This window comes from Macrobrachium nipponense, chromosome 30 (genome assembly GCF_015104395.2).
Source record: "Macrobrachium nipponense isolate FS-2020 chromosome 30, ASM1510439v2, whole genome shotgun sequence".
NCBI classification, from domain to species: Eukaryota; Metazoa; Arthropoda; class Malacostraca; order Decapoda; family Palaemonidae; genus Macrobrachium; species Macrobrachium nipponense.
This window is the reverse complement of record NC_087218.1, coordinates 16,060,989-16,074,859: the sequence shown is the minus strand read 5'-3', so window position 1 is coordinate 16,074,859 and position 13,871 is coordinate 16,060,989. Positions and strand designations below refer to the sequence as shown.

At 38.7% G+C, this 13,871-nt stretch overlaps 1 protein-coding gene across 2 annotated transcripts in view; it reads right to left on the bottom strand.

Moving 5' to 3' along the window:
- Positions 1–3,257: 3,257 nt before the first annotated feature.
- The window catches only part of LOC135202315 (coiled-coil and C2 domain-containing protein 1-like), a 35,204-nt gene continuing 24,590 nt past the window's right edge, over positions 3,258–13,871 (bottom strand). For both annotated transcript variants that reach the window (XM_064231657.1, XM_064231656.1), the window contains exons 13-16: positions 11,601–11,721; positions 11,317–11,468; positions 6,772–6,862; positions 3,258–6,639 (exon numbers count right to left, since the gene is read on the bottom strand). In XM_064231657.1, the coding sequence (XP_064087727.1) occupies positions 6,514–6,639; positions 6,772–6,862; positions 11,317–11,468; positions 11,601–11,721 (490 nt within the window). In that variant the 3' untranslated portion in view covers positions 3,258–6,513. The remainder of the gene's footprint in view (positions 6,640–6,771; positions 6,863–11,316; positions 11,469–11,600; positions 11,722–13,871) is intronic.

Here is a 13,871-nt window from a genome sequence, read left to right as displayed (position 1 = left end):
CCAATGACCCTCAGGTAAAGATGCAGCCTGTATCGGAGTGACAGGGGACAAACAAACTAGTATGTCCTTTACTACTGATCAATTACTGACGTATTGCATTTCTCCTAAAGTTATGCATCATGGTGAGCATCAAGTACGGAAATTACAGGTATTTTTTCTAAGACTATGTCACATGGGCATTTTATTTATCTACAAATTTTGTAATGGTTCACCAGATAAGGACCAAAGGTTGCTTTGGTTATATATGGGCCAATTTTTTCTACCACAAACAGGACTTTCTTCCTTCACGAGTAATAATTATGAGCTTTTAGCTGGGTAATGCATTAAACAATATAATTTCATTAAGCATGTTCTTCATGCCTACTGAAATGTTTGAGGGGCAGTTGCCATATCTGATAGCTCTATTGACAAGGCAACTACACAGTAATCTACAAGGCCTAGGCCTATGCTTTCTCCAAAACTTTGAAGTTCTCTATATTAATAGTATTAATGTATGGATGAACGGAACAAGAAATTTATGCTAAAAACCACACACTGAAGCATTTTCAGCCATTTAGCCCTTCAGACAGTGAAAAGAGGGAATTAGAATACTGGGCAGAAAAAAAAAAAAAAAAAAAAAAAAGGCATCTAGAAAACTTTGATGAAACACGAGGAACTTAAAGTAAAACTATCTGAAAAACCCACAATCACACTAAGAAGTAAGTCAGAGGCTGAACAGCAAGAAGGAAGAAAGGAAGTAAGTATGGAGTAGTGAAATTCTAAAAAGTGAGTCGAGCTAGAGGCCAATGGGATGATGCAAACACCCTTTGGTAATGCCTACAGCCCACCAGAAGAGGTGATCTGACAGAACCAATCCCCTATAGAGTTGAGTTATTAACCTAAAGTTTTGATCAGAGAAAATTTTACATGACTACTATGCTTTATCATACTCCAAACAGCTTGATTTCATGTATATTATCATTTGCTGAATGCAAGTACATACCAATCTTGGGCAGAATACTGTACGTAGACAAAAGTGTTAATTTAGTTCTGACCCCCATATTAGCCGAATTGAATTGAATATGGAATTTAGGCAAAAGGCCAAGCACTGGGACCTATGAGGTCATTCAGCATTGAAATGAAAATTGACAATAAAAGCTTTGAAAGGCATAACAGGAGGAAAACTTTGCAGTTGCACTGAATCAATTGTTAGGAGAGGGTGGATAAGAATATGAAAGGAGGTACAGTAGTACCTTGAGATACGAAAGGCTCAACTTATGAAATCCAAGTTACGAAAGCAAAGACGAAAAATTTTACTGCTCTACGTACGAAAAGTTTTCAAGATACGAAAGGTTTCTGAAAGTCCGAGATTCGCTCCATAACAATTTTGAAACTCGCGCCGCACACCGCCATCTTAGTTATCGTAGAATTGCCACCATCCTCCTGCTCTCCCATTGGTTCCTGATGCTAGCCAAGCCATGAGATCCTTCTCTCTAATTGGACAGCATCCCTCCCATCATGCATCTTCTATACATACGTACTACGTGTTGGCGTGCTTTAGCTCGGCCACTTCGCACCTGAAACTTTACCGTACGCATTCGGCATTCGTTCGCTCCAACGATTTCGTTTAGTAACGTAAATTCGTTAGTGATTTCGTTGCAGTACATATTATCGTGTTGTGCGAAGACTGTATTATTACGTATTTGTGTAACTTTACGTAAATTAACGTAGTCATGGGTCCCAAGAAAGTTGAAATTCACGGAAAGAAGCGCATGCTGTCTCTGGAGACAAAGATGGAGATCATAAAGAAGTACGAAGCTGGTATGCGATTGAGTGTGATCGCAAAGGAATACGGCCGTAATCCATCGACAATAGGCACCATCCTTAAACAGAAGGATGCCATCAAAGCAACTACACCATCGAAGGGCATCACTATTTTGTCCAGCAAGAGGAGCCATGTGCACGACGAGATGGAACAGCTGCTCCTCGTCTGGATAAAAGACAAAGAAATCGCTAGCGATACAGTAACGGAGACAGCAATCGCTCACAAGGCCAGTGCTATTTTCGGCGATTTGATTGCGCAGGCGGAAGACGACAAGAGGTGCACTGATGGGACTACCCCCTACCGGGATATTGGCCGTATTACTCCAAACTCCAGTGGGAAGTTGAAAACAGTTCTAGTGCAACAGCAAACTTATTTCAATAGAGTACATCTTAGAGAATGTGGCCAACACAAGGATTGTTCACCAGATGGAGCAGCAACATTTACTCAAACTATCATACCATTCCACACAATTTACCTCTCTGAAATAAATTTAAGTCTGAAAGTTAACGTTTATGGACTCTAATGATATAGAACACTGAAAGCAAAAATTTGAAGAGCACATTTCATTAACTGAAAAACTATAATTTTCTGCTCTATTCATCAAAAGATAAAACTCACATGGCCTTGATAAAAACATCACTTGTTAAGCAAAAAACTTTTCATAAAGTTGCAGGTAATGAAATGGAATTTAAAACTTATGTCCGAGATCAAGCACACGCAAAGAAATTGAAACTAAAAAGGTTTGAAAGGTGTAACAGGAGGAAAACCTCAAAGCAGTTGCACTGTGAAACAATACTGTTAGGAGAGAGTGCAAAGTAAAACGGAAGAGAGAGAATATGAATGGAGGTACAGCAAAAGGATTGCTAGAGGTTGCAGCTACATGCCAGAGATGATGCATGAGATGCACTGATGGCACTACTCCTCTATGGTAGTGGATAATGCAGAAAAGGCACTGAAATAATACATATTAAATTTTTTCTTAATTTACTACAGACTATGGCAACAATTCTCACTTAAAAAGTTGAAACTCGCCTAAAAAATGTATCAATGTATGTCAATAAATGTTATCAAACCCACTATGTCAAAAGGAGCAACCTTACTTTTATGTTGGTCTTGATGGCAACATCTAATGGCTCTCGGTCCTGTTGTCCTGTACTGTTCTAACACCTGAAGTTGTGAAGCTGTGACGATGTAGTCCATCTTTCTGCTAGCTGGATTTCCTTCACAAAGGAACCTATTTCTCTAAGAAAGTACCTTACAAGTTTAACAAAATTATGTCATGTGTATCCATCTACTTGTACACCATTTAGAAAGGAAGGCTTTCATGATCAATGTGTGGTCTTCAGTAAATTAATATGTACCATGCCTCATTATAGAATACGTAGTACTTTTATTTTTCATCATCCATCCTTGTAGTAAGTAACTTCCATAAAGTAAAGTAACACACCAAAACTCTATGATCTGTTAAATAATTTTATTTTTCATTACAGTGTAAATAAGCTTAGCTAAATATCAACATTGAACACTGGTCAATAAGCTGGAAACACAAGATCTTATAGTAATAATAATTACAGTAAAATATATCAATGAAACAGTATAAATTCTACATACACAGGCACTTCTGGCAAGACATGAAAATTCAACTCGCCACTGATGCAGGCAACCTTGAGTAAGCTACAAAAATATTATGAGATAATATGGCAGCAAATAACTAAACATGTACATCTTTGAACAATCTAATTGTGACCACTACAACCCCTTAAATAGATTTGAAATACCTCTGCTGTGCCCAAGAAGAGCCTTTACTAGGCTCAGAGATCTGGATAAACAATGTAATCCTTTATAATTAATAATAATAATGCTGTTTACCATATCCAGTCGTCCACTTGTCATGCTATGCTACAAAATCAAACTAACAAATAGCATAAACTGTGTTTACAGGAAAAAAATCTTCGTCACTGAAAAACTTAACTTACTATTAGCATAAACTGTGTAAAAGAAAACACAAAAATTTCCTCACTGAAAAATACAATCGGAGGTTCATCACAATCATAGGTACTTCTCTTATGCGTACAGTTTACGGTTAGTGCATACAATATTTGTAACTGAGGAACTCAGATGATAATCTTATTGCACTCTTCCCTTTTTTAACAAAATCATACCAGTAACAAGAAACATATGAGAGAGAGAGAGAGAGAGAGAGAGAGAGAGAGAGAGAGAGAGAGAGAGAGAGAGAGAGAGAGAGAGAGAGAGAGAGAGAGAGAGCGCACCTTTCAGTCCCTGAAAAACACAAGAGTTCTTCAGTAATGATGTTCAACAGGAACTTTACATGTAAACTGAAGCATGCAAAGCTGAATTATAACAGACAGTACCCTGAAGAAAGGTATTTTGACAATGTTTTAAGAAAGACGAAGCAAGCTGAACACATTAAAGTTACCACTTCAAAATGGCCTTCTAATCAGCAATTTATTAGTGATCAATCATTATTTATGAGAGTACAAAGGATTGCTGAGATAAAAAAAAAAATACTTGCCTCCATAACTACAGAGTTTGGGTACATTTGTAATCTTGAGATTACTTTGCATAAGATGAAGGGGATTGAATAATACCTACACATAGTCCCTTTTCAGTTCCAAGTGGGATACATTAAACACGCTAGAGTCCAATTTCACCAGCACTAGAAGTACTTGTATCAAAAATTTAAAACAAGAATAATACTGTACTTTGAATTTGTAGCCCAGATCAATTTTACTTTTTAATACATAAGAGCTGCATAATTATGTATAGTAACATAACATACATAAATTTTCTTTTACAAAAAGACACTGAACTCGAAATAACTGCACACATTGCCTTTGAAAACATACAGTTTCACACCCTTTTGTGAACATCTCAAAATAGGTACTCTTGCATAATAGATCAAATATGAATATTACCATTAAATTCAAACTAAGTAAATTCCATTAAAAAAATGAACAAAGTAGTAATTGGATTTCAAGGTACAAGGAACATATTCCCCCTATTATTAGTTTTGAATATCAATCACTGCTTTACCGTATACCATTTTAATTAAAGCAAGTGGCACATTTTGACGAGTTATAAGTACTACTGCAAAGTGATAAACATTAAAGTAAATGAAAAGAGAAAGGAAAAATCAAAGATTTTAATTCATAGTATGCTTTAAAAAGGAATTTCACTCCAAAACAACCATACCCTTCCATTCCTGGCTCATAAAATCCAAAGAAAATTTGATGGCTTTCATAAGATCAAAATATAAAAAATACTAGTTTACATTCCTTTTGCAATAATTAAAAATACAGATTAATTGGATGATTGATAGAGAATATCACCTAATATTATAAAAGAAATCACTACATTACTTTCCATGATGATCTAAGTCAGTTATCACCACTCACTAGAAAATGATAAACTATTCAATTCTACACAATGAAGCTGAAACTGATTCAAACCCTTTTCTTAATATAGGAACAATAGCACTTAATCATGGTGAATTCTTCTGAACAAAAAAACTTAGCATGAAAACAAAAGCAACATTTTTTGCAACAAAAAAAAAAAAAAACATTTTTCATACAAATTAATGAAACACCTTACTTCAATACAATAGCTCCTAACCGCACCAACCTACACTGTTCATGAAGAAAATGGATTCACTACATATAACCAGACCTCCTGTAAGAATTCCTTAACACTAATGAACAGATGACTGAGGCAAACAACTCTTCAATTAAAATTTTAATTTGATGACTCAAAAGATCTATTCCCAGTATAATGAAATTATATATACATACTATGGAATATCAAGTATGCAATCTGAAGGACATTCTATAAAATGCAGCCAGGCAATTAATATACACAGTTACTAATTCCAGTATTGAAACTACAGTATGTCACAACTGCTTTTTTAGTGTTTTTTTGTATATGGTTAGGTGGTGATGGCTGTACATAAACTTGATCTAAAACTAAATCACAGATGATATTTATTATATGTGCCCTGCAGAATAGATGAGCAAGCATTAACATAATCTTTTCAGAATCAACAAAAATCAAGTATCCTAACATTATTTTAAAAAATTAATTATGTCAAAGTGAAGCGCATTCAGCAAAAAAAGTTCCTATATGTATATCTTTCAAATTGGACAAATATAGTCAGTCCACTATCAAACTATATACAATGGGTATGCAGAACTTTCTAGGCAACTAAAACATTTTTCAAGTCAAAGAAGCTTTACAACAAACTGTTTGCTTAACATAATTCAAATAAAGCATCATAAAAAGTTGAAATATGAAAAAAACAAAAATTAATACAATAAATAGACATCTATCTTTACTTCTGTCATAATCGAGTATCAAAAACGATACAGTGGACAAAAGTGACTATTAAAGCTCTTCAAGGATCAATGACCCCTGATGAATAGCAGCAACTATTACAGAATAAAAATTATTCATACCCACATTTGATAGATAAGGTTTTATAACTCTTTGTAAAAATCAATCATTATAAAAATGCACTGTACATAAAAGCATTAAGTTTCTCCTGATACATGTCTTGAGAAATGCATAAAATATACCCTTAAACTAAACCTCTATGGTGGGACAAAATAGAAACTGTGATCTACACAATTATATTCTTAATAAGCTTTGCATCAAAAACAATGCAAATAACCTACCGAATATATGATGGTCAAGTTTCAAAAGCCATCAATTACTAACCATTTTTCTGTCACCTTCTCTAATTGTTTTGCTACAATAGGATTCCGTACACGTATTTTGACTTCTAACTTACCCCCAACCATCTTCTTGCGCTCATCAGTCAACTGTTAAAAATAATAAAGCACACAGTTAAAAAAACAAAAGTTGTTATGAGCATAAAGCAGATTGCCATAAATTACCAACATAAAACAATACTTAAAAGAAGAAAATAAACATGCTTAATATAAGTTACTTACATCAAAGGAGTCATGAAGAGTACACTTTGTTTCCAACGACACCAGAGGAACCTTCACAGATCCTATTAAGGTGTCTCGATGAAACCAACCACTGAAAAAAAGGAATCAACATAAACCAACAGCTCAGTTTCAATCTACACATTACACAGTAATCATTGGGAATATGTTACAACACTTAAATTAAGCATAAAACCTCTCTTAACATAATTTTCGAATCTCTGATCAAGGAAATTATTTTTTTAAAAATCCCTCAGCACACACATATACAACAGTAAATTTTTTGTAAAGATTATTAAGTTTCACAATGTTTTGTAAAGATTATTCAGTTTCATCAGGCCACCAAGTCATTCCTAAAGTCTGACCTAAATGATTGATTTATTCTTAAATAAGAGGTGACATCCTCCATTGTAAAGACCGAAGGTGTAGTCTCCCGTGTGGAACTAACTTCTCCAAGAAACTTAGGATCCCAAGAACTACTTGCCACTGCTCTGCTGGTCGTGTTTCCTTTTCCAGAAAGGAATTCACTACTTCCTTGCATTTTTCTACCCTATGATCTGAAGGGAAAGCTTTGGCCTTTACTGTATCTATACTCATCCCTAAGTACACCATCTTCTGACTGGGATCCAAACTTGACTTCTCCAATTTATCACAATGCCTATCCTGTGACAAAACTAGAGATGATGATGTCTGTCCTGAAGTAATTTTTCTCAGAACTTTGCTATCAGCGATCAATCATCCAGGTACTTTATTTACCTGATTCCCTGAGTATGAGCCCATGTCGACATGAGAGTGAATAGAGTGAATACTCTTGTAAATATGTGAGGAGACGTTAATCCAAAACACAGAACTCTGAATTGAAATACCTTCTCTGCCAGACTGAAGCAGAGAAACTTCCTGGAAGAATGATGGATTGGAACCTGGAAGTATGCATCCTTCAAGACTATTGTCAGCATGAAATCCTTGTCCCTGACTGCTGCTAGAACTGTCCTTGGGGTCTCCATTTTGAATCTCGTCCTCCTTACAAAAAGATTCAACGCTTACAGATCTATAACTGTCCTCCAATCTCCATTAGCCTTGGGGACAAGGAAAATGCAGCTGTAAAATCCACCTGAAAGGAGTGCTACTTACTCTACAGCTCCTTTCTCTATCATCTTCCTTACTACTTCTTGCAGAATAAGGAATTTCTGAGACCTAGGAGTGTAAGGAAGGTGTGGTAAGGTGTGGTAATGGTTGTTCTGCCAGGGGTGGAGTAAAGTCGAATGGGATCAGATAACCAACTCTGAGCACATCCACTACCTACTGCTCCGCTCCAAACATCTACCACACCTCCCAATGAGTCACCAAACATCACCCCACTGGTGTGACTGAGTGGGGAGAAGCGCCCAGTCTATCATCTCACACCCCTCCCTCTGCCCTTAATGCCACTTCCTCTTTTGGCTTGATTGTGAAAGGGCCGCTGAGGCAATTTCTTCCTTGGAGAAGGTCTTGCTGACTTAGGGGAGGGATTATGCCTCACTACTCTCTTTTGTGGTGTTTGCTGTATTTGTCTTATTTCATTAGCATAGTTTCCAGACGATTTACTAACTGCCTGTTGAACTAATCTATCATCGGTAGCCATCCATCTTCTATCATTGCAGCTTCTAGTATGTTCTTTGGTAACAGAAACTGTGTTAAGATATCCCCATTCCGAATGGCTAACAGAGTCCAAATCTACAGTACAGCTTAATTTGGCCAATGCTACACCTCTCCTCATCAACTGAATATTAGCCTATATGTTGGCACTCAAGTTTGTCAAATATGAAATCGCTCTGGAACCAGATTGAAGCAATCTGATAAAGGTTGTCTCATCGACCAATCTCCTGGTTGACTCTGAAGACATAATCTTAGTCACCACTGTTGACCAAAGGTCTAACCATAAAGCCGTTTGAAAGATAGAACATAAAGCCGTTTGAAAGATAGAAGAAGCCGTTGACTCCAATGTAGCAGCTTCTTGACAAGTAAGTGACGAGCATTCCATCTTCATCTGATCCATCTTCATCTGATCTAAGGTTAAGCCAGGTCATAATCTCACCACATCTGCATTGATCTGTCTTTCTAGTAATGGAACAACAGGTGTTACATAATATTTCATGTCTCAGCAACGGAGGGGGAAGGAACTTGAATGATCTATTTGATTGCAAAGAATTACCCTTTCCAGAAATCCGTGCGTTAACATGCTGCAACACAGATTCTGCATGACTTGAGCACGGTAATTCATACAGCACTTGTACATCCTTTTTTAGTCCCAATAGAGCTTCAATTCCGGTCAGAGCTATGCTGGAAGGCGTTTCAGACCTTGAAAGATTATTGAATTGACGAATCAAGTCAATCACCTCCGCATAAGAAGCCAGAACATCCTGATTTTGTTGAGACACCGACATAGGTCAATCAATCCTATCAGCAGACAAACGTCCATGGCATTCACAATCACCCAATCCTACGACCGCGGCACTGTGTTCTCTGATGGGCATTGCTGGCTAGTTATTAAATAGCCACAAGGTGAACTCGAACGTCTTAACTTTCACTGCTCCATGATCTAGAGCAAGATGACGGTTCCCTGGACATAGAACATATGTCATTACTGTCGTTGGGGATCTTGACCTTGACCTTCTGGTCCCAGGCCAAACCACCACTTCAACTGGTGCTTTCAGCGGGGTTACCAACGCTCCATTATTTGACCTTTTAATTGGTGTGTTATCATCTTTCCTCCTCATCTTTAAAAGGTCTTACAGGAGACTGGAACCTGCTCTGGACCACTGTGGGGCATCCCCAAATGTCTTTCTTATCACGCTTGGCACCTTAGCCCCAGCCGCTTCCACCCCAGTGTCCATCGATCCCTTCAGCCCTGACAATGTATCCAAATGATGTCCTCCACTTTGCTTTCTGGCACTAGCAACTAGCAACTACCTGTTGCACTTTGATTTTGATAGGGATGCGACAGTCCTAGCTCAAAGATGAGGAAATTTACCTCTTGGCATAAGGATCAGCCAAGAAGTCCCTTATCCTCCAACGTTTGACTGGTGAACGCACTGACGTCATTGAATCTTCCGAAGAAGAAGAACGAGAAGGAGAAGAAGAAGAAGACTATTTATGTCTTTTCTTCTAGCCTGTTTTATTTATCTTCTCTTCTAAAACTTGCAATTTCTCCATAAATGTGCATGCTACTGAGTCTGAAGATGAGAGAGTGAAAGTAGACTGTGACGTCATGGTGGATGCGTGTTAGATTGTGATATCACTGAGGGCACAGGCTGTGATGTAACCGTGCTTGATGGAAGACATTGTGTAGACGCTGATGATATCCACGCTGGAGCTGCAAAGTTAATACCCGTGACGTCGGAATCATATGCGCCGCTATAGCTGTTGTAGCATTCGCCCCCATAAACTGCAGACCAGGGGTAGGAGGGATACCCATTGACAGATGACCAGGTGGGAAGTGTGACATCATATAGTACGGCAACAGCCCATCCAAGGTTGGTACCCTTGATAGGCCTAACGCCACCCACACCCCCTCCATCCTGTGCCTAACGGGGATTGAAACATACAACAAAGATGGTGATACTCCCCCCTCTCCCCACAGGAAAGGAAGGAGCATAATTAGGTACAACACCACCCAAAACCCCTCCTGATGCCTCCAACAACAAATCATTAAAAGAAACCGAAGGGGTATGGGAAGCATCAAATACGAAGCTGAAGAAGCTTAGTCATTCAAAGATGGCGGCATCTCCTTTCTCTTGTACTGACCCTTTTCATAAAACTTTTTCTATTGTTCCATCGACCAACAACGACAAATTGAACATGGATTAGTAATTGTACATATGTTTTCTCTACGCATACTGTACGTTGGGTGAGGATCCGTAGACACTGATGTTAAAAATCTCGACCAAGGAAACCCACTCACTCCAGCGCATTTCCTTTGTTTCTTGCGAGATCCCAAATAAAGCTTCGTTGGTGAGGCAAAACACTCCATGATCTCTCACCACTTATACAAACCTACAAGATCACACACACTGAGCACACCCAGAGAAAAGATAAAAAAGAAATAATGGGCAAACTAAACCAGCTTTAAAGAGATAGAGAATAATCACATCCTCTCTTAAAGGCAGTAAGGAAGAAACTGATGAGCTCACGGGATGCCCAAGGTATTGTGGGAGCTCCCACATACCTCTTGATCAAGCACAGATGCCAATAGTTCTTGGATTACATAAGTTTTTTATTAATTTTACTGGATTTCCAGCTGGCACTAGAACATTATCCTAATGTTAAGACCGAAGGTTTTTTCATATCTGAACAATATGCTTATACTGCTGTTGATCTACAATCATATTCTTAAAAGATAACCAGCTAGTAAGTTAAAAGTAAACAGTGATGATAATACATCAGTAAACAATATGACTTTTGGATAATGTTCAAATTTTAAAGACAAGCAGATAAAATCATTCTAATGCATATATTCTGGAAAAAGAAATGGGGCAAGTTTCTTTGTACTGCCATGGCCTCTTGACTTACCCCTTTGCTATAACCTGAACTTTCACACCATGCCTCTTAAAGACACGAGCTAGAGCCCTGGACTTGCGATCTATACTGAAGACAATTTTGTGATTGTACTCTGGATTGTTGGTGTCCTTGACTACATACGATCTGTCTTGTGGTGGATTTTCCTGTTCAAAAGCAAAAAAGAGAATCAGCCATTACATAGAGTTTATTTTACACCATAATATGGCAAGTAAATTATGACTCATTAAAACCAGTATGTAAATAAGTTACAAATACACATTTTGACATATACTTACTGATGGATAAGGAAATTCTATTTTCACATAGGTATCAACATCCTTTGGGTTGTCCACGTTGAAATTAACTCCTCTAACAACAGTGACTTCACAATCAGAATCATTCAAATCTGTGTTACACCTGTTAAAAGGAATTAAAAATTTAAAACAAAACATAAACAAGAGCATTCTGTGATGAACACAAGATTCGGTTACCTGCATCCCAGCATTCTGAATGCTTCTGGTATACAGTAACATACAAGACTAGCTCTCTAGTTTCAGAAGTTCAAGAACTACTTAAAACATTACTCCCCATTCTATTTAAAAGTAAAAATGACATTTTTATTATAAAATAAATTTTTAAATATACTTACCTGGCAGTTATATACATAGCTATATCTCTGACATCATGACAGATTTTCAATAACTCGTGGCAATCGCCGACAGTTGGTCAGGTGATCGTTACCTGTACGCCCTCTAGATAGTTATACCTGGAAACCTCAGATTTTCTCGCCCTCTAGTCTCCTGAGGGGAGGTGGGTGGGTTTCTGATTGTATATAACTGCCAGGTAAGTATATTTAAAAATCTATTTTATAAAAAAAAATGTCATTTTTAAATATGCAACTGACCTGTCGGTTATATACATAGCTGATTGACACCTTTGGAGGAGGGTCAGAGACAGCAACATCGTTGTTAAACAACTACATGTAAGGTAACTCTTGACTCTTACCTGCTAAGGGAGCTGACTTCAAAAGTACTGCCTCTTTGCGTCTGCTCTCCTTAGGAGCTCCAGCTTAGGGATGTGACCTGTGTAGCTGAAGAGCTCAAAGGGGTTTGTCGACAGGACGTGACCTCTACGCCACAAAACCACCTATGCCCTTGATATGGGCTTAAACAGGCATCAACTCCTTCACCTATCACTGAGCCAGTGGCTACGAACGATCCAAGGGTTGTGCAATCTTCATAGACCGTTTCTATCTGTTTAAGATAGAATGAAGAAAAGACGGAGTTGCTTCTCCAGTACGTTGCTTCTAAGATGGCTTTTAGGGACTGGTTCTTCCTAAAGGCCATTGATGTCGAGACTGCTCGAACTTCATGAGCTTTTACCTTTAGTTCCTTGTACAATTCTTCGTTGCACTCAATGTGAGCCTCCTTTATCACGCTTCTAATAAAGAAGGCCATAGCGTTCTTTGACATGGGTCTCTTGGGGTCTTTGACGGAGCACCATAAATTGTCAAAGGTCCCCCTGACCTCTTTGCATCTTTGCAAATAAACTTGCAGGGCTCTCACCGGACAGAGTCCTTTCTTGCTCCTGGCCTGCAAAGTCTCTAAGGCTAGGAATAGTAAAAGATCTAGGCCAAGGGTTAGCGGGCATCTCGTTCTTGGCTAAGAATCCTAAGGTGGTAGAACAAACTGCTTTGGATTTACTAATTCCCACCTTTTTATCCATCGCATGAATCTCGCTTACCCTCCTTGCAGTAGCGAGAGCAACCAGAAAAAGCGTCTTCCTGGTTAAGTCCCTGAAAGAGCTTTCCTGGATGGGTTCAAACTTCCTCGACATCAAAAACTTTAACACAACATCCAGGTTCCATCCTGGAACCTGCTCTCTCTCTTGCTTCAAAGTGTCAAAAGATCTAATTAGGTCATGAAGGTCCTGATCTCTAGACAAGTCCAGTCCCCTATGCCTAAAGACTGAAGCCAGCATGCTTCTATATCCCTTAATCGTAGTCGTGGCTAGACCTACTTTAAGCTTCAGATGAAGAAGGAAGTCTGCAATCTGGCTCACAGAGGTGCTGGACGAGGACACCTTCTTCTCTTTGCACCAGTTTCTAAACACCTCCCACTTCGACTGGTAGACGTTGATGGTCGACGTCCTCCTCGCTCTGGTGATAGCCTTTGCTGCCTCTCGCGAAAAGCCTCTAGCTCTGAGGAGTTTTTCGACAGTCGAAAGGCAGTTAGATGCAGAGCGAGGGTATTCCTGTGATACCATTCGAAGTGGGGCTGTTTGAGCAGATCTGGATGTAACGGAAGGGTCCTTGGAACGTCCGCTAGCCAATCTATCACCTCTGTGAACCAGTCTCGCGTCAGCCAGTACGGGGCTATCAGGGTCATTCTGGCTCCTTCGGACTGTGAGAATTTCTTCACCACCTTGTGCAGAATCTTGAAAGGCGGGAAGGCGTACAGATCCAGTCCTTTCCAGTCCATGAGGAATGCATCCACTGCTATGGCTTGGGGGTCTGGAACCGGAGAGCAGAACGTCTGCATTCTTTTCGTCTTGCTTGTCGCAAACAA